Source organism: Bufo bufo, chromosome 2 (assembly GCF_905171765.1).
Source record: "Bufo bufo chromosome 2, aBufBuf1.1, whole genome shotgun sequence".
Lineage (NCBI taxonomy): Eukaryota > Metazoa > Chordata > Amphibia > Anura > Bufonidae > Bufo > Bufo bufo.
The window spans coordinates 809432576-809454114 of NC_053390.1; the positions used below are offsets into that span (position 1 = coordinate 809432576).

At 42.4% G+C, this 21539-nt stretch overlaps 1 protein-coding gene across 1 annotated transcript in view; it reads left to right on the plus strand.

The window, feature by feature from the left end:
• GFRA4 (GDNF family receptor alpha 4) overlaps nucleotides 1-21539 on the plus strand; it is a 447902-nt gene that overhangs the window by 415509 nt on the left and 10854 nt on the right. The window contains exons 5-7 of the mRNA XM_040419328.1: nucleotides 6091-6436; nucleotides 9183-9292; nucleotides 18628-18762. Coding sequence (XP_040275262.1) covers nucleotides 6091-6436; nucleotides 9183-9292; nucleotides 18628-18762 — 591 coding nt within the window. The remainder of the gene's footprint in view (nucleotides 1-6090; nucleotides 6437-9182; nucleotides 9293-18627; nucleotides 18763-21539) is intronic.

Here is a 21539-nt window from a genome sequence, read left to right on the forward strand (position 1 = left end):
ATTCAGTATTAACAGGATTGTGTGCTGAGTGCATGCAGGAAGTGGGAGGAGTAGGAAGTCTGTCAGGTGCAGCCTCAGCCAATAGCTACAGAGCAGGAAGTGATGTCATAGAGATGGGTGGGGTTTTGCACAGCCTCATACAGCAGTAGTTGTTTTTGAAGCTATTGACTCCCCTGCTGTTATATGGCCCTACTAACTCCAATGATGAGATTTCGCCTGGAGTTTCACTTTAAGCACTGGTCAACCTCTTTTAGTGACAGGAATGAAAAGAGCTGTTCTCTGACAGACCTGCATATAATACGGCATGTGAAGTAGTTTATAACAGCCATCATTTCCACAGAACACTTTAGTTTGTCAACAGCCACTATCATTACTACTTTTACAACCTTTTAATGTTCTTTTTTTATTTTTACTTTCAAACCATTTTGACTTCATTTATATGGCCTGAACGTAAATTATATGAGAGACAAATAGGAGCGGGTAATAGAGGCAGCAGGGCTTTTTCCATTTGACTGCAGCCTTGCGGTAAACAAGCGGTCAGGTTGTCCACATTTGGACAACTAAGTACTGGGTCACAGTGACCCCATCAAAGCTGAAACCTCCTGGCACCTGCAAAGATTAGCTTGTAATGCCAGTTACTTAGAGGCTGTGAAGAACAGGACAATGGTAGGAAAAATACACTCATTGAGAAAATATAGGGCACCAAGAAGGAGTTATATGAACAAAAGGGCTTTATCATATGTCCCATGTGATGTTCAAGATTACGATTTTGTAAGTATAATAAAGAAACGTGAACTAATTTACATGCGGGTCTGTGCTATGTTGATACTGTCTTTGAAGGAGTGAGAAGCATACCCAATACCGCTCGTTGGTTCAGAGACTAAGAAGCTGCGAAGGATAAGGAGGAGATTGGAAAAAGCAGCATAAAAAGAATTTGATTTTGTGTTACTAAGATTTCCTTTATTGCAGAGCGGACCTTAACCCCTTTTTATACACCAAGAAGGAGTTGTTGGAATTGAATGAAACTTTCTATCTTTGATTGTAATGATGATAAATGTAAGCAATTACAATATTAGAAAGAAAGGAGAAGTTTATCAGGGAAAGGAGGCTCTAGGACCCTGTTGGGCCCGCTCCAGCCTGGATACCGGATGAGATACGGCCTCTAGCCTGGTTACAGGATGAGATACAGCCTCTAGCCAGGATACAGGATGAGATACGGCCTCTAGCCTGGATACAGGATGAGATACGGCTTCCAGTCTGGATACAGGATGAGATACGACTTCTAGCCTAGATGCAAGATGAGATACAGCCTCTAGGCTGGATACAAGATGAGATACAGCCTCTAGCCTGAATACAAGATGAGATACAGCCTCTAGCCTGGATACAAGATGAGATACAGCCTCTAGCCTGAATACAAGATGAGATACAGCCTCTAGCCTGGATACAAGATGAGATACAGGCTCTAGCCTGGATACAAGATGAGATACGGCCTCTAGTCTGGATACAAGATGAGATACGGCCTCTAGTCTGGATACAAGATGAGATATGGCCTCTAGCCTGGATTCAAGATAAGATACAGCCTCTAGCCTGGATACAAGATGAGATACAGCCTCTAGCCTGGATACAAGATGAAATATGGCGTCTAGCCTGGATACAAGATGAGATATGGCTTCTAGCCTGGATACAAGATGAGATACGGCCTCTAGCCTGGATACAAGATGAGATACGGCCTCTAGCCTGGATACAAGATGAGATACGGCCTCTAGCCTGGATACAAGATGAGATACGGCTTCTAGCCTGGATACAAGATGAGATACAGCCTCTAGCCTGGATACAAGATGAAATACAGCCTCTAGACTGGATACAGGGCGAAATACGGCCTCTAACCTGGATACAAGATGAGATACGGCTTCTAGCCCGGATACAAGATGAGATACGGCCTCTAGTCTGGATACAAGATGAGATATAGCCTCTAGTCTGGATACAAGATGAGATACAGCTTCTAGCCCGGATACAATATGAGATACAGCCTCTAGCCTGGATGTAAGATGAGATATAGCCTCTAACCTGGATACAAGATGAGATATGGCTTCTAGCCTAGATACAAGATGAGATATGGCTTCTAGCCTGGATACAAGATGAAATACAGCCTCTAGACTGGATACAGGGCGAAATACGGCCTCTAACCTGGATACAAGATGAGATACGGCTTCTAGCCCGGATACAAGATGAGATACGGCCTCTAGTCTGGATACAAGATGAGATATAGCCTCTAGTCTGGATACAAGATGAGATACAGCTTCTGGCCCGGATACAATCTGAGATACAGCCTCTAGCCTGGATGTAAGATGAGATATAGCCTCTAACCTAGATACAAGATGAGATATGGCTTCTAGCCTAGATACAAGATGAGATATGGCTTCTAGCCTGGATACAAGATGAGATACAGCCTCTAGGCTGGATACAGGATGAAATACGGCCTCTAACCTGGATACAAGATGAGATATGGCTTCTAGCCTGGATACAAGATGAGATACAGCCTCTAGGCTGGATACAGGATGAAATACGGCCTCTAACCTGGATACAAGATGAGATTCGGCTTCTAGCCCGGATACAAGATGAGATATGGCCTCTAGTCTGGATGCAAGATGAGATATAGCCTCTAACCTGGATACAAGATGAGATATGGCTTCTAGCCTAGATACAAGATGAGATACGGCTTCTAGCCTGGATACAAGATGAGATACAGCCTCTAGGCTGGATACAGGATGAAATACGGCCTCTAACCTGGATACAAGATGACATTCGGCTTCTAGCCCGGATACAAGATGAGATATGGCCTCTAGTCTGGATACAAGATGAGATATAGCCTCTAACCTGGATACAAGATGAGATACGGCTTCTAGCCCGGATACAATATGAGATACAGCCTCTAGCCTGGATGCAAGATGAGATATAGCCTCTAACCTGGATACAAGATGAGATATGGCCAATGTTATCAAATGCCCAAAAAATCTTATGGTAATCCTATAGGTGCTGGCTAATGGAGCTGAAAAAATTATCTCCACTTGATGTGGGGGCTGACTGAATGGAAATGGGGTAATTGTGATAGATCTTGTCCAGATATGGATGTAAATATACAAATGTCTAGTTCACCCAGCCTTAGTCAATTGAGTTCCAAAATCATGGTTGTAAAACATTAGAGGGCTTGGATTCAGATCCACCACGCACTGGATGGACCACAACGATGAAAATGACAATCCTACACCTCTATAGGATATGGCCACCTGGTCAGGTTTACTGATGCAGTTTTGGAAGCCAGAACCAGGAGTGAATTTAAAAAAGTGGTGAAGTCATATCTGTACCTTATGTATTCTTTATCATCCTGACTTTCACTTCCAAAACTACATCAATAAACCTGACCGTGTGGCTCTACCCTAATGGTCATATAAAACTAGACTTCTGTAATGTATATTGTTATTCAGAAAGAAGACTATGAGTTTCGAAATGTGAACCAGTACAGATATGAGAAGGACATCAGTGTGGAATAAAGGGGTCTACTTTTATATAAGGGGCTATAGCAGATAACCGACTTCTGTTTTCTGCCTTGAGATCTTGGCCATACAGTAGGTGTACACACATTGTCCATACAGTGATGTCAGTGTACACATGTTGTCTATCCATTGATATCGGTGTACACATGTTGTCCACCCATTGATGTCAGTGTACATGCATTTTCCATGCATAGTATTTATTGACATTTCTGTACATACACTGTCCATCCATTGATATCTGCTATGTACAGATATTGTCCATGTGCAGGACACATGCTTTGACATCTGTGTACATACGTTGTTCATTCATTGATATTTGTGTACATATGATGTCCATACATTGACATATTTAAGTGTTCTTGCATGGCAAGACCACTTACTGTTATCTCACATATATATTCTTATTATAGCAAAATTTACCACCCTAACTCCTCCCACAGTTTTTACACTGCATAGACAGTAATATACCGAAACATGCGGATTGTTCCTGATTGGTGTGCTATTACTTTGTGGAACGTTTCGCCGAATGGTTCACGAAATATCTGCGTTTTTGTGGTGAAATTGGTCCCACAGGAATGAATGGCGGAATGTTCAAAACTAGAGTGGGAGCTGAAAAATCAGGACATATAATTCCACATGTGTTAATTCATAGTTTTGATGCCTTCAGTATGTATCTACAATTTTCATAGTCATGAAAATAAAGAAAACTCTTTGAATGAGAAGGTGTGTCCAAACTTTTGGTCTGTACTGTACGTTGTCCATGCATTGACATCTCAGGACATACGTTCTCCATCCATTAACATCTCTGTATGTACATTATCCGTGCACGGACATCTCTGTACATATGTTATCCCTGCACTGAGATCTCTGTACATACGTTGTCCATGCACTGACATCTCTGTGCATACGTTGTGCATGCAATGACATATGTGTACATACATGGTCCATCCATTGAGATCTGTGTACGTACGTTGTCCATGCATTGAGATTAGTGTATATACTTTACCTTGTTGTCCATGCATTGACATCTGGGTACCTACACTGTCCATCAATTGAGATCTGTGTACATATGTTGTCCATGCATTGACATCTGGGTACATATGTTGTCCATCCTTTGAGATCTGTGTACATACGTTGTCCATCCTTTGAGATCAGTGTATATACTTTACTTGGTCTATGCATTCCATCCTCTGAGAAACATGAACATACATTGTCCATAGAACAGCCTTATGAAGCAATATTATCTCCACTGGCCCCTGCCCCCCACATGGAACCTCTCTGAGATCTGTGTTCAGATGGCAGTGATATGTAGTACCTACCACAGTAGCAGACCATGAAGGGATCAACAAGCCACCACGGTTGCAGAGTATCATTTGGTGGCATCAGGTTCCGACACAGTTACTAGCCAAGGGGGTGAACCATGGAGGGTCCACATTTTATACCGGTTAATATTTTTTATATGGGAATGTCTTCTGTTACTATGGTCTTATCTCCTATAAACTGTCGACAGGACTTTTTTTTCCATCATGTATAACGGAATAAAACGGAACCGTAATTTGGCCCTTTAGACCTGTATTAGGATGGAGTAAACTGAATGGCTCTTAAAGGCTTCCATTTTGCATTCCATCCTAAAATTCCATTACAATGGAACCTATAACAGAATTTATAACACAAATGCGAGCCCGCCCTTAGATGGAGATACCCTTTTAGAGATTGATGGGCTGTACTTAGTCTGCTCAGACCACCACTGATCAAGCTCTGATGACCTAATCAAAAGAAAAATTCCTTTGATTTTCTTGATAAGATGTTAAGGAGATTGGCATAGTGAAGCTAAGTAAAATATATTCTTAAAGGGGTTTTCCCACATTACATGTTGCGGGATGGCTATTTTTGTGACTTGAATGGAGAGGAACATAACTGTGTGCATGTCCACATCTCCATTCACTTTCCACCTACGCAACTGATCGAGCAGTGGTCCCCGAGGGAATTATGCCATAAATATCTACTATGGGAAAATCTCTTTAATCATAATTCTTTTCTCATCTTGTCATATTATTTAACATTATTATATTATCCAGGGAACTCCTGCAATACTTGATGCTTAAAGAAAAATTTTGATTTTTCATAAATGCTAAATTACTTGTTTCCTTCATAAAACAAGCATCTGTAACTTGGAGAGGCAGTCTGGTCTAAAGCAACTCAAACTTCAAGGTGGTCACCCAGACAGGATGTCAAGTAGTTGGTGGCAACTAACACTACTTTGCTCTAGGGGCTTTTGGCATTGTATGGTTGCCTGGGTTGACCCCTCTCTCTCTCTAATGATATAACTAGAATAAACTTCTCAAACATGGCGCATGTTGCGAGCTCTTACACAGGACTTCCTTTCTAATATAGGATTCTTAATAGAAAACATTAGTTTTGCATTAAGCCAGACTACTTAATTAAAATTGAAACTCCAGATGCTCTCGTCATTCCCTCAGGGGATTACTTCTGAATGTCTAGCTGATATCTAATGACTTTCTATGACTTTTTCCAGGTTCTGAAAATGAAGTCACCCAAGTCAATCGTTGCCTTGATGCGGCAAAAGCTTGCAACGTGGACCCCACCTGCCAGAAGTTACGAACAGAGTACGTTGGCTTGTGCATACGTCCCATGCCACGGACTGACTCTTGCAACCGTTCCAAGTGTCACAAGGCCTTGAGGAAGTTTTTTGACAGAGTTCCAGCCGAGTATACCAGTGAACTGCTCTTCTGTCCATGTGAGGACACAGCTTGTGCAGAGCGGAGGAGGCAAACAATCGTTCCAACATGTTCTTATGAGTCAAAAGAGAAACCCAACTGCCTCAACCCACTAGATGCTTGTAAGGGTGACTACATTTGCAGGTAGGCGACTACAATTTCTATTCTATGTGGAATGTAGTCTTCTAACATGCACAGTTATAAGTACTCAACAAAGGCGTAAATACCAAAAAGGCATCTATGTGGAGAAGGTGGCCCAGCTCAGGTTGGTCCCATTCTTGGTGGCGTGAACATGTGATGGACTCCCCTCTCCAAAAGAACTGTATTGTTAGGAAGGGATTGGCTTAAGGGAGAAGAAAAGAATGTAGAGTGGTAAAAAAAAAAACAGGCCCCTCTGTCCTCGGTGGCCCATACTGATCGGTGTGAAATTATCTCTGCTATATATTCCATTGGTTCTCAAGATGAATTTGTCTTTTGAGGTTGAAAAGGGAAATCATCGGCTTTTACCATGGTTGGAGTTTAGAGAAGATAGGACTGACAAAAGGGATGTAGGTGATGAGCACCTAGGCTCTGGCCTGATGGCTGAATAGTCACTGGGCTCTTTTCAAAAGTCAGAAGGTGGGCTGACCTAGGATTCCTCAGGTCCTATGCTGGGCCAGTACAATCCTACTGGGGGGAGAACAGGGATTTATTTTGCCATGTTTGTACTGTAGTTGTCGACACAGATATCTATGTATTCCGCTCATCCATAGACTCACTATATGGACCTTAATACATAGACAAATGCACATACCTGCACACTGTACACTAGGGTCCCTGAAATCCCAGGCATCACAGTCTACTTCTGCCTGGATCTCTTGTCACCCATTGTGGTGGCCGTAAACCAACTGAAATAAAATGTGTAACTACTAGAATTATAACATTATAGTCAGATAACCCAGTAACTACAACTCTCAGCATGTCCTGCCTACAATGCTACATCTTATTCCCACAGCACAAGACATGAGCTGTATATTACCTAACAGTGCTGGAGCGGAACACCATACTTTTTAATTATCGGTTAGCTCCTGACATTTAATATTCTCCAGAGGATTTTAAAGGTCCTTGAGTTAAAGTCCAATAAACTGTCGACTTAGAGACGCTACAAGACTCATAATGGCATCAACCATGAGTGATTGTGTAGCGAGTACTTGAGGCAGCAAGTCAATATCCATCGTGGGACGTGCCATAGATCTTCTGACAGTGGATGTGAAGAGGCCTAAGAGGCGTAACGCATCTATTCTTTCATGTCCATGATCAGCATTGACTAGCACCTTACAGATAGGAGCTTATGTAAGGGATGTTTGGACTCAGAGGAGTGATTGCCCTCTGGAGAAGACTCTCAACACTTTCAGAAGAAACGTAATGAAGATTTACCTCTTGTGGGGCAATCACTCTACCAACATTGCCTCTGATTAGTAGCGCTTTCTAGGAAAATTGTAAGTGGGTATGATTGCAGGGTTAGACTTTAGAGAGCAAGAACTTCTGTACCATGAAGTTCCTTCTAGCCCATCCTAGTTGTAAGGCTGCCCATACAGTTTAGATGTCAGCTGAATTCTATTACTCCCGACCTCCACATACACATGCAAGAGAAGATTTGAATCAGACCACCGACATCAGTGGGTTCATCTTACATTCATCTAATGTCTATGGCCACCTTAAAGAGGTTATCCCATGATTATTGTAAAAAATTAAAATCAGACATCATATAGGACATGACAATCTCTTTCTAACAAAGCTAAAACCAGCCCTGGACCTCACATGGATCCGGAGATCTCCACTTTCATTGCTCTGCTAGATTTATATCAAGCTGACAGCTCAAAGGGAGTGTCTTTTATGCTGCAGCTCAAGGGGCGTGACCATGTTCTCCCTATCACAGCTCAGGGGGCGTGTCCATGCTCTCCCTATCACAGCTCAGGAGGTAGTTTAAGGATGAAACTGAGCATGTGCGGCCATCTCAGTGAGCAGGACAAAGAAATAAGAAAAAAAAAACAGCAGGTGGTGCTATACAGATACATTTTTTTTAATAACTTATTGGCTATACAAAATTTTAATTACATGTAATTATAAAAGTATTTAGATTAGGTGCTGGATTGAAAACTGTAGATTATTTTTCTTTTCAGTTCACCGGTTGGCCTTCGTTTGGTAATTACTAACCATTACATACTGGGAACACACCACAAGACTGTCTGTTTTGGGGATGCTCTGACCCGGTCATCTCGATATCACAATTTGACCCTTGTGGAAGATGCTCAGGTCCTTACGCTTGCCCATTGTTCCTGCTTCCAACTCATCAACTTATGGCTTCCATTAGGGTTTCCATTACAGTTAACCAAATAGGTGGTCACCCAGCTTTCCTGGAGACCTAAAAAGCCTATATCTATGTATACAGCCATACAAGATTTTAGGATCTATGGACTCCTGAAAAGCTGTAACGGACGACATATTGGTTGTTATCCAGAAACATATATAGAGCTGACTAGAAATTTTTAGAAATCTGACAGGGCTATGTTTATTACAATTTTTATTATTTTTTTTAAGGGGAAATACTTTGTTACGAGGAGGATAATACGGCGTGTCCTCAGTTGTAGTACAGGCCGCGGTTTATGTATGGCTCCCAGGTGGATCCATACATCAGCACTGTGCCCTATAAATATAGCGGTACAGTTAGAATGTGTCACCATGCCCGGTATTACTCTGTAGAACAAGACGTATGACCCCCTGACAAGATGCTGCTGTCTCATTGCAATGTCTTCAGTGTTACTAAAGCGAGGGGCCATCGTCACTATGGGAGGGGGAGGCATCTTACCTCGTTGTGTTGTTATATCTTCTTCTTTCTTTCTACATTCAGGTCGCGGTTAGCTGCCTTCCAGATGGATTGTCAGCCTTCAGTGCACTCCATGACCGGGTGTGCACGAGAGAACCATGCGGCTTGTCTGATGGCGTACACAGGGATTATAGGTAACTGTCCAAATTAATGGATGTAGCATATCTACATGAACTTCTAGGGGAACACAGGGCCCCCCAAATATTATTGGCCTCTTTCATTGCCATCATAATGCCTATGAGTTGAGCTACACAAAGCATGTATTTCTTGTAGGTTTGCTCTTTATGGGTTCTGTACTCAATTGAGAGAGTTATAGGCCACCTCCAGCAATGGACCCTCACCAGAGATGTAACTTTTAGCTTCTGGGCACCAATGCAAAATCTTTAACATCAAACCCACCACTCTTTTGTGACAGAAGAGACTTTGGACATCCTTCAGGCACCAGTACCCAGGTGCAGTGGCTACCTATAGATGCCTATAGCTACACTCCTCATCCTAAGGCTCTGCCTAAATGCCCAAACCAAATCATTTAATAGTGAAGAGTTTAAGAAAATCCCTACAGAGGCCTACACAGTGGGAACCCAACAAACATCTCCAGATATCTGAGCATCCTGGAGAAGCCAAGCCTTAACTTTAAGGTTTGAGCTGGGAGTATTAGAGCTTTTTCTTGTATCAAGCCACGTAGCTCTGCAGCTAGGACCTGGACTACTTCTTTTCAGAAGTGGAAAACATGCCAAAAAGTAGAAGTAATGGGGACTAGGGAGCCCAGAGTCTCATACTTAAGAGGTTGTCCCAGATGGACCTACTGTAGACAGAACAAAGCCGCCTCGGGAGGCAGGCAATGCAGGTCTTCTGGAGCCCATATAGGTAGGAGACCCAAATTGGGTCCTCCATGTGCACCTACTTTATTCCCACAGTGACCCTCCCATTATCTAGCAAGGGAACTGGGAAAGCACCCTGAAGGGCGCAAGTGCTTTTTTGTTTTCCAAGAGGTGGTTAGGAAGATACAATCATCCAACTGTCCTGTTACAAGGATGACATGGTGTCAGGTACTGGTACCAGTAGGAGTCTCCATTTTGCTCTAGTTATGGGATACCCTCCTTAATGTCCATACTGGTCCTGCTTCTGGAAAGGGTTTGTCCAGGCGGGACAGATTTCATGCTCAAAGGCTTTCCTATATTTCATCCTATTGTTCTCATCATGCAGTTCCATAGATTAAAGTTAACCCTTGCTGCTTGTTCAGGAGTGGAAGCTTTCAAGAAGGTGACTGGATACGCAGTACAGTAAGAATCACCTGCAGGAAGGATTTGTGTCTGAGCCGATAATCTACCCTGATACAAGCTGCCCTGTAGTTCAACCCGGAGCTGCAAACAACAGCAGCTGTCAGCCCTGGCAGAGCGGCTAATGCAGGCATGCTGTTTGATGCCTGCATGAATTGCTTAGACCTGTCCAGTGAATTGAGATGTTTGGTGCTATTTACGGTAAATGTTGGGGCACCGTCTTAAAGTCTCCAGTATATTGCTCATAAGAAAAGATAAAAAAGAAATGTATAATGGCATGTTACCAAGCCATTTCTAATCACCGTTGTGTCTGACCCCCTACAGTTACATCTTGGAGAGAGCATTTCTTCTCAGTGTCTCCAAGCTTAAGATGCTGACTGGATGTACTGGAGCATACTGCTTCTGACTGGCTTGAAAAAACTTAGGGGGTCGTTTACTATCAGAAATACGGTTAGTTGCGCCGCAATCTGCGACTTTTCCCGGCTCACGCCAGGTCTTAAATGTCGATCTTAATAAATGACCCCCTTAGGATTTTGGACTGCGTGACCAACCTGGTCACACTATCAAAAGAGCCATTTCTTAGAAGAATGGTTCAATTGATCTAAAAACATCTCTTGCATCTGCTCTGCACACACACATTATATGCAGTCAAGGCCCACCCCATGTAACAGGCTTATGCACCTGAATCCTCAACCCTGCTGCTCCGCTCCTCGTCCTCCTTTTCTCCATTTGTTAAGGTTACATTCATATAACTGTATGTATTTTGTGGTCCGCAAAATACAGATGACGTTGTGTGACTTCTGTGTGGCATTGTTTTTTTTTTTTTTTTGAGGACCCATTGACTTCAATGGATCCATGGTCCGTATTTGTGGCCAAGAAAAGGACATGTTCTATCTTTTTCTGAACAGACATATGGATGCGGAAAGCACATGGAAGACATCCATATGCCTTCCACATCTGTATGTCCGTTCCGCAAAAGATAGAACATATCCTATTCTTGGCCACAAATTCTTCTTACTCCACTTCTCTTATTCTTCTTTTTTCGACTTCTCTTGCTGTTCTTCCACTTCTTCCTCCACTTCGCATGCTTCTTAATCTCCCCTCTGTTTCCTCCACCTGTCCTCTCTATCCTCCTCCCCTCTCTTTCCTCCACCTCTCTTGTCTGTCCTCCACATCTCCAATCCTCCCTCTACTTCTTCTTATTTCTCCACCTCTGCCCTTGTTCCTCCATTCTTCTCTCATTTTTCCACCTCTCATAGAAACATAGAAACATAGAATGTGTCGGCAGATAAGAACCATTTGGCCCATCTAGTCTGCCCAATATGCTGAATACTATGGATAGCCCCCGGCCCTATCTTATATGAAGGATGGCCTTATGCCTATCCCATGCATGCTTAAACCCCTTCACTGTATTTGCAGCTACCACTTCTGCAGGAAGGCTATTCCATGCATCCACTACTCTCTCAGTAAAGTAATACTTCCTTATATTACTTTTAAACCTTTGCCCCTCTAATTTAAAACTGTGTCCTCTTGTGGTAGTTTTTCTTCTTTTAAATATGCTCTCCTCCTTTACCGAGTTGATTCCCTTTATGTATTTAAAAGTTTCTATCATATCCCCTCTGTCTCTTCTTTCTTCCAAGCTTTACATGTTAAGGTCCTTTAACCTTTCCTGGTAAGTTTTATCCTGCAATCCATGTACTAGTTTAGTAGCTCTTCTCTGAACTCTCTCTAGAGTATCTATATCCTTCTGGAGATATGGCCTCCAGTACTGCGCACAATACTCCAAGTGAGGTCTCACCAGTGTTCTGTACAGCGGCATAAGCACTTCACTCTTTCTACTGCTTATACCTCTCCCTATACATCCAAGCATTCTGCTGGCATTTCCTGCTGCCCTATTACATTGTCTTCCCACCTTTAAGTCTTCTGAAATAATTACTCCTAAATCCCTTTCCTCAGATACTGAGGTCAGGACTGTGTCAAATATTCTATATTCTGCCCTTGGGTTTTTACGCCCCAGGTGCATTATCTTGCACTTATCCACATTAACCGCCTCACGTCCGCCCATAGACTATAAACGTCCTATGGGTGGACGTCTATTTCTGACAGCACGTTTTAAAACGTCCTGTCAGAAATAGCAGCTGCAGCTGCTGATCGGGTTGCCCGCTGTCAGTGACAGCAGGGCAACCCTAAGACAAGGCAGGGACAGTTCCCAGGTGTCCCTGCCTTCACGATCGCTGCAGACACAGCGCTCACCGAGCGCTGTGTCTGCAGAGAAGGAAGCGCTGTGCGCTTCCTGTTCCGGCCAGGCGGTCATGTGACCGCCGTGACCGGAGTGTGCAGGAGCTGTGTGAGGTCTCTCAGAGACCTCGATCAGCCCTGCTGTGAGGCTGTACAGCGCTGGATTGCTGCTGTACAGCCTCTATAGGGGTGTATTTGTCCTGTAACTGGGGCTACTATGTCAGCCCCAGTTACAGGAGAAATCAACAGTGAAAAAAAAAAGAAAAAGTGAAGTAAATGTCCCCCAGAGGTCTTGTATGACCTTATGGGGGACGAAAAGTGTAAAATAAAAAAAATAAAAATAAAAGGTTGAAAATAAAAAAATAAAAAAAAGTTTCACATGTAAAAAAAAAAACACTAAAACATCATTTTTTTTGTTACAAAAATGCTATTATTGTGTTAAAGTGAAACAAATAAAAAAAAGTATACATATTAGGTATTGCCGCGTCCGTAAAAATCAGCTCTATAAAAATATCACATGACCTAACCCCTCGGGTGAACACCTAAAAAAAAAAAAAAAAAAACTGTGTCAAAACAAGCAATTTTTGTCACCTTGCATCACAAAAGGTGCAACACCAAGTGATCAAAAACGCGTATGTGCCACAAAATAGTACCAATAAAACCGTCACCTCATCCCGCAAAAAATGAGCCCCTACATAAGAAAATCTCTCAAAAAATAAAAAAAACTATAGCTCTCAGAACATGGACACATTAAACATAATTTTTTTGTTTCAAAAATGCTATTATTGTGTAAAACTTTAATAAATGAGAAAAAGTATACATATTAGGTATCGCCACGTCCGTAACAATCTGCTCTATAAAAATGTCACTTGACTGAACCCCTCAGGTGAACGCTGTAAAAATAAATAAATAGAAACTGTGCTAAAACAACCAATTTTTTGGTCACCTTGCCCCATAAAGTGTTATAATGAATGATTAAAAAATCATATGTACCCAAAAATAGTACTAATAAAACTGGCACCTTATCCCCTAGTTTCCAAAATGGGGTCACTTCTTGGGAGTTTCTACTGTAAGGGTGCATCAGGGGGCTTCAAATGGGACATGGCATCTAAAAACCATGTGGAGTTCCTTTTCTTCTGCGCCCTGCCGTGTGCCCATACAGCAGTTTATGACCACATGTGGGGTGTTTCTGTAAACCGTAGAATCTGGGTAATAAATATTGAGTTTTGTTTGGCTGTTAACCATCGATGTGTTAAAGAAAAAAATTGATTCAAATGGAAAATCTGCCAAAAAAGTGAAATTTAAAAATTTGATCTCCATTTTCCTTTAATTCTTGTGGAACGCCTAAAGAGTTAACAAAGTTTGTAAAATCGGTTTTGAATACCTTGAGGGGTGTAGTTTCTACAATGGGGTCATTTATGGGGGTATCCACTATGTAGGCCCCACAAAGTGACTTCAGACCTGAACTGGTCCTTATAAAGTGGATTTTGGCAATTTTCTTAAAAATTTGAAGAATTCCTTCTAAACTTCTAAGCCTTCTAACGTCCTAAAAAAATAAAATGACATTTCCAAAATGATGCCAACATAAAGTAGACATATGGGGAATGTTAAATGATAAATATTTTATGAGGTATCACTTTCTGTTTTAAAAGCAGAGAAATAGAAATTTAGAAAATTGCGAATTTTTCAAATTTTTGGGTAAATTTGGGATTTTTTCATAAATAAAGGTGAAATATTTTGACTCAAATTTATGACTATCATGAAGTACAATGTGTCACGAGAAAACAATCTCTGAATGACTTGGATAAATAAAGGCGTTCCAAAGTTATTACCACATAAAGTGAGATATGTCAGTTTTGCAAAATTTGGCCTGGTCAGGAAGGGGGCAAAGGGCCCAGATGGGAAGTGGTTAAATTTCAGTTTCCAGAGTTCTGACCATTCTTCTAGTTTTCCTAAATCCTTTTCCATTTGGCGTTTCCCTCCAGGAACATCAACCCTGTTACATATCTTTGTGTCATCAGCAAAAAGACAAACCTTACCATCGAGGCCTTTTGCAATATCACTTATGAAGATATTAAACAAAATTGGTCCCAGTACAGATCCCTGTGGAACCCCACTGGTAACATGACCTTGTTTGAATGTTCTCCATTGACTACAACCCTCTGTTGTCTGTCACTCAGCCACTGCCTAATCCACTCAACAATATGGGAGTCCATGCTCAATGACTGCAGTTTATTGATAAGTCTTCTATGTGGGACAGTGTCAAAAGCCTTACTAAAATCTAGATATGCGATGTCTACTGCACCTCCACCGTCTATTATTTTAGTCACCCAGTCAAAAAAATCTATAAGATTTGTTTGACATGATCTCCCTGAAGTAAACCCATGTTGTTTTTCATCTTGCAATCCATGGGATTTTAGATGTTCCACAATCCTATCCTTTAATAAGGTTTCCATTAATTTGCCTACTATTGATGTCAGACTCACTGGTCTATAGTTGCTCGATTCCTCCCTACTACCTTTCTTGTGAATGGGCACGACATTTGCCAATTTCCAATCTTCCGGGACGACTCCTGTTACTAATGATTGGTTAAATAAATCTGTTAACGGTTTTGCCAGCTCACCACTAAGCTCTTTTAATAATTTTGGGTGTATCTCATCAGGCCCCTGTGACTTATTTGTCTTCACCTTAGACAGCAAACTTAGAACATCTTCCTCTGTAAAGATACATGCATCAAACGATTTATTAGTCATCCTTTCTAGTTGAGGTCCTTCTCCTTTTTCTTTTGCAAAAACTGAACAGAAGTATTCATTAAGGCAGTCGGCTAGCCCTTTATTCTCTTCTACATACCTTCCGTCCTTTGTTTTTAATTTAGTTATTCCTTGTTTTAATTTCCTTTTTTCATTTATATATCTGAAGAATGTCTTATCCCCTTTTTTCATAGACTGAGCTAGTTTTTCTTCTGCCTGCGCTTTAGAAGTTCTTATAACTTGCTTGGCCTCTCTCTGCCTAATCTTGTAGATTTCCTTATCTTCATTGCTCTGGTTTTTTTTATAATTACAAAATGCTAGCTTTTTATTTTTAATGATTTGGGCCACTTCTGCTGAGTACCACAGTGGTCTCTTCCTTTTTTTGCTTTTACTGACAAGTCTAATGCAATTTTCTGTTGCCTTCAATAATGCACCTTTTAAGTAGTTCCATTTCTCCTGGACTCCATGTAATCCGTTCCAGTCTGATAAGGACTCATTTATGACTAATTTCATTTTTGAAAAGTCTGTTTTTCTAAAGTCTAAAACTTTTGTTTTTGTGTGGTGGGACTCTTTCACAGTTCTTATATTAAACCACACTGACTGGTGATCACTAGATCCCAAGGTTTCGCCTACAATGACATCCTATACCGAATCCCCATTTGTGAATACCAAATCCAAAATGGCCTCCCTCCGGGTTGGCTCCTCAACCACTTGTTGTAGAGATAACCCCAGTAGGGAATTTAGAATATCTGTACTCCTGGTGGAACTTGCTATTTTGGTTTTCCAGTTTATATCTGGAAGATTGAAATCTCCCATAATGATAACTTCTCCTTTCATTGTCATTTTAGCTATTTCTTCAACTAGTAGATCATCTAGTTCTTTAACTTGACCAGGTGGTCTATATATCACACCTACACGAGTTACTGCATGGTTAGCAAACTGCAACGTAACCCAAACTGACTCTATGTTGGCCTCACCAACTTGTATTAGGTTAGATTTAATGCTATCTTTCACATACAGGGCCACTCCTCCTCCTTTCTTGCCTTCTCTGTCTCTTCTGTATAAAGAGTACCCTGGTATGGTTATGTCCCAGTCATTTCTTTCATTAAACCATGTCTCAGTAACAGCCACTAAATCTACATTCTCAGATGCCATTATTGACCCAAGTTCATTGATTTTTTTACCTAAGCTGCGAGCATTTGTAGACAGGACTCTGAGCTTATCATTTCTTAACCTCTGTGCTTCTGACCTGTTCTGGCATTGTTTCGGGGGGCAATTGGACTCTTTTATTTTTACTCTTTTGCCCCCCCTTCCTAGTTTAAATACTCTTTCGCAAATTCTTGGAGTTGTTCACTAAGTACATTTGTTCCTTTGAGAGAAAGATGCAAACCATCTTTTTTGTACAGTTCCTTTCTATTCCAAGTAGAGCTATCATGAGAAACAAAGCCAAATCCTTGCTCTTGACACCATTTACCAAGCCATATGTTGAACTCCTTTATGCGCCTCTGCCTATCATTCTGAACATTATGCACAGGCAGAACTTCAGAAAATGAAATGGTGGATGCAAAATCCTGTACGTCATTACCAAGTGTGATAAAAGATTTTTTCACCTCTGACACTTCATTGCAAGCCAGGTCCTTTCCTCTCCTGTCCTTTCCCTTAATTCTCCTATTCCCCATTTCTCCTTTTGTTCCTCCACTTCTCCTCTCATTTATCCACCTCTCTTGTGTTCCTCCATCTATCCTCTACTTTCTGGCACTTCTCCCCTCATTCTTCTATTTCTTCAGTTATTCTTCCACTTCTCTCGTTCTTCCACTTACCCTCTTATGCTGCCTTCCCATTCTTCCTCTTCTTCTAGCATTCATCTATTCTCACCTTTTTTCTTGTTCTTCCATCGCTCTCCTTGTTCATCCACCTCTCTTCTCATTCTTCTGCATCTCACTCTGCTTTTTGTTGCCCCAATTTCTGCACTAATTTCCAAATAGCAACCCAACGCAACCTTCACTCTGCACACAATACTTTTTCTTATCTTCTACACACATCCTCTCCTTCAGGACTTCACCCATACCTCTCCTCCTCACAATGAGAAAAGATCAGACACTTCTCTGCTCATCAAGAGTTTAAGTGCCACCTAAATACCCAATTGTTTAAAGAAGGGCATAATCCACCATGACCCTCATATCAATATCATTGACTTTTTTTATACCACCAGGGCCATGTGGTAGGCATTGACTGCCATGGGCACCATTAGAGGCGGCCTTCACATTTTTTTCTGTACTACTGTAGATGAATGTTACACCACAGATATAACATTCATACTCAGAAGAGCCAAATGTGCTTGCTGTTGAGTAAACCAAGACACATAACTATCTAAATGATGGTCCACCCATCAGCTATCATGCTAAAGTTTAGAGACCCAAGGGGTAGGCATTTTTACATTTTCTTGGGCATCAACAAGGCCTGTCCCATCCATATCTCTGCATTTATGTATTCTGTTCCATTTGGGTTCCAGGAGCTTCAAGTTACATCTCTGAACACTTTCTTCAAATTAGTTTGACGTGAGGTGGGTCTACAATCATGTCCATCCAGTGCTTCTGACTAGTAACTCTTTAGGAGGACTCATTTAACAATGGGTTGGGTTATTTCATATTGCACCGCCACATTTCAGCCCAAAAAATCCTCAAAATCCTGGATTGTTTTTTAGGGCATGTCCCAATTTTAATAGGTCTGCCCATCCCTTAGTTTAGAATATGAAGGACTGCTGCAGCAGCAGGAACAAGGACCCTGCTTTAAGTATTTTTGTTTTATTCTGGACATCCCCTATAGACTCCTCCTCATATAATCTATAAAGTACCATGTAGATTGCAAGCCCTCACGGGCAGGGCCCTCTCTCCTTCTGTACCAGTTTGTAACCCGTCTTGTTTATGATTAGTGCAATTGTCTGTATTATGTATGTGCACCGCTTATCATATGTACAGCGCTATGTAATAAATGGTGCTTTAATAATAAATAATAATAATAATAATAATAAAGTACTCCAAATCCTCCTGTGCAGTGCTTCAGGAGATTAGTGGATACGGCCTCATGCACACCATGGATCCTGGATCCTAAACAGAAGGCAGGATCTCTGTACACTGCATGTTATACTGACACATGGCATAGCATATCTGGAACATCTGATGTTTCTGCTGTTATTCACAGGTAGTCCTATCACCCCCAACTATGTGGACAACTCATCCTCAAGTGTCGCCCCCTGGTGCACCTGTAACACGAGTGGAAACCGGCAGGAGGAGTGCGAGAACTTCCTACACTTCTTCACAAACAACATCTGTCTACGTAAGTAAAATCTACCTATCTATCTCGTATCTATCTATCTGTCTATAAAGAAAAAATCTGGCAGCACTATAAAAAAGAAAAAGAAAAAACGGGTGCAAGTCCAAAGGGACTAGACTATTGCCCAATGTACAGTATATAAACAGCAAACAGGCAGCACTCCAAGAATAAAAATGAAGATCTTTATTCACCCATGTGCATATGCAACGTTTCGGCTCAACCCTAGAGCCTTTTTTCAAGCTTGAGAAAGGCTCTAGGGTTGAGCCGAAACGTTGCATATCCACATGGGTGAATAAAGATCTTCATTTTTACTCTTGGAGTGCTGCCTGTTTGCTGTTTATCTATCTATCTATCTATCTATCATCTATCTTTTTTTTATCTATCTATTGTGGGGATTCGCTCTGGTAGTTAGGACTAGCGGATGCAGTATAGAGGCAAAGTACACAGTTCTTGAATCAAACGGCGGTGATTATTCACACATTGGTGTATAACAAAATTCAGATAAGGTGTATCACAAAACACAGGAGGCTTGGTGTTTGTTCACACACAAGGAAAGTCCATAAACAATAAAAGTCACCTTTTCTCCTGGGTGTTAGCCGTTCAGCCTCATCTAGTCCATAGGCGGCCTGTTCGCCTTTAGAGGGGCCTGAGTCCTCCAGTCCTGCTCAAACTTCAAATCCCAGCACAGCCCTCAGTTCACAGCACACAGACTCCTGAGCTCCACTGTCAGAGGGAGGTAAATCCACCACACCTGGCAGTGTTGGCTGGTTTTTATGCCTGGCAAAACCCACCCTGGAACATGGGGAGTAGTCACCCACCTAGCACTTTGACTACTCCCAGTAAGAGCCGTACCAGATCACCTATAACAACCATGCTAAATCTCAAGGTGTCAGTTAGCAATAGCTGCTGCTGACACATAAAATACCGGCTCTTACTTCACCGAGGCCAGGAACCTCGGTGACACATACCCTCCATCCACGATTATTCCAGGTACCTTATTACATATCTCACCCCCCCCCCCTTTGTTCAACCCTAAGGGGGTGAACACCTGCCATACAGTATACCCTGGACAGGGCATCCGTGTTTGCCTGCAACCGGCCTGCCCTGTGTTCCACAGAGAACTTAAAGTTCTGTAAGGACAGGAACCACCTGGTGACTCGGGCATTTCTCTCTTTGGCCTGGCTCATCCACTTGAGAGGGGAGTGGTCAGTCACCAGGCAGAACTTTCTCCCCAACAAATAGTAGCGGAGAGACTCGAGTGCCCACTTGATAGCCAGGCACTCTCTCTCCACTATACTATACCTGGTTTCGGCTGGGGTGAGCATGCGGCTTAAAAAGACAATGGGATGCTCCTCCCCGTTGACTTCCTGAGAGAGTACAGCACCGAGGCCTACTTTAGAGGCATCTGTCTGTACCACAAACTCCCTATTGAAGTCGGGCGTTACCAAAACCGGTGACCAGCAAAGTGGAAAAAGACTCTTCCGCCCACTCATCCCAGCGGACCATCACTGATTTTCATCCCTTCAAGAGCCCTGTCAAGGGCGCGGCTATAGTGGCAAAGTGGGGAACAAATCTCATGTAATAGCCCACCATTCCTAGGAACGACTTTACTTGTTTAGTGGTGACAGGTCGAGGCCAATTTCTTATTGCCTCTATTTTGTTTACTTGGGGTTTGATCACTCCGCGCCCAATGACATAGCCCAGGTATTTTGTCTCGTCTAACCCTATTGCGCATTTTTTTGGGTTAGCGGTTAGTCCAGCTTTTCGAAGGGAGTCTACAACAGCCTGCATTTTGGGCTTTCCCAGTCGGTACTGTGGATGACAATATCGTCCAGGTAAGCCGAAGCATACCGACGATGTGGTCGCAGCACAATGTCCATTAGCCTTTGGAAAGTGACAGGGGCGCCATGCAGACCAAAGGGTAAGACATTATATTGATACAGCCCCTCCAGTGTGATGAAGGCAGTTTTCTCTTTGGCAGCCTCCAGTAAGGGTACCTGCCAGTACCGTTTGGTGAGGTCCAAAACAGAAAAATACCATGCTTGTCCTAACCTCTCAATCAGCTTGTCTACCCGGGGCATGGGATACGCGTTGAACTTAGATACCTCGTTTAATTTTCGAAAATCGGTACAAAACCGCAATGTCCCGTCCGGTTTGGGTATCAGTACTATAGGGCTGGCCCACTCACTTCTAGACTCCTCGATGACGTCTAGTTGCAGCATTAGTTGTACTTCCTCAGAGATGGCCTGTCGCCGAGCCTCAGGTACCCGGTATGGTTTCAACCGGATTTTGGCCTGAGGTTCAGTGACAATGTCATGCTGGATTATAGAAGTGCATCCAGGGAGGTCTGAGAACGCATCTGTGTTCCTGCTGACGAACTCCCTTGCCTCCTGTGTCTGTTTAGAGGAGAGGCTGTCAGCAATTTTTACTGTGGCAGCCGCTTCTCTTGCATCAGACAGATGGGCCGGAACCTCTTCTCCTAGAAAACCAGGCTGCGGGCTGTTTTCAGTACAGGTTTGCCTATCTTTCCTCGTAGGGCCCCTACCACCTAGCTAGGAACTTACTGTCCATGGTTGGCACCAGAACTAAAACCTGATCACCCGGGTTAAAGATCCGGACCCGAGCCTTCCGATTATAGACCCGACTCTGGGCTCGCAGAGCTGCCTCCAAATGCTCCATAACAAGAGGCAACACTGTCTCTATCCGATCTTGCATCTGGGTAACATACTCAATGACACTTTTATGTGGAGTGGGTTGTTGTTCCCACGCCTCTTTGGCCA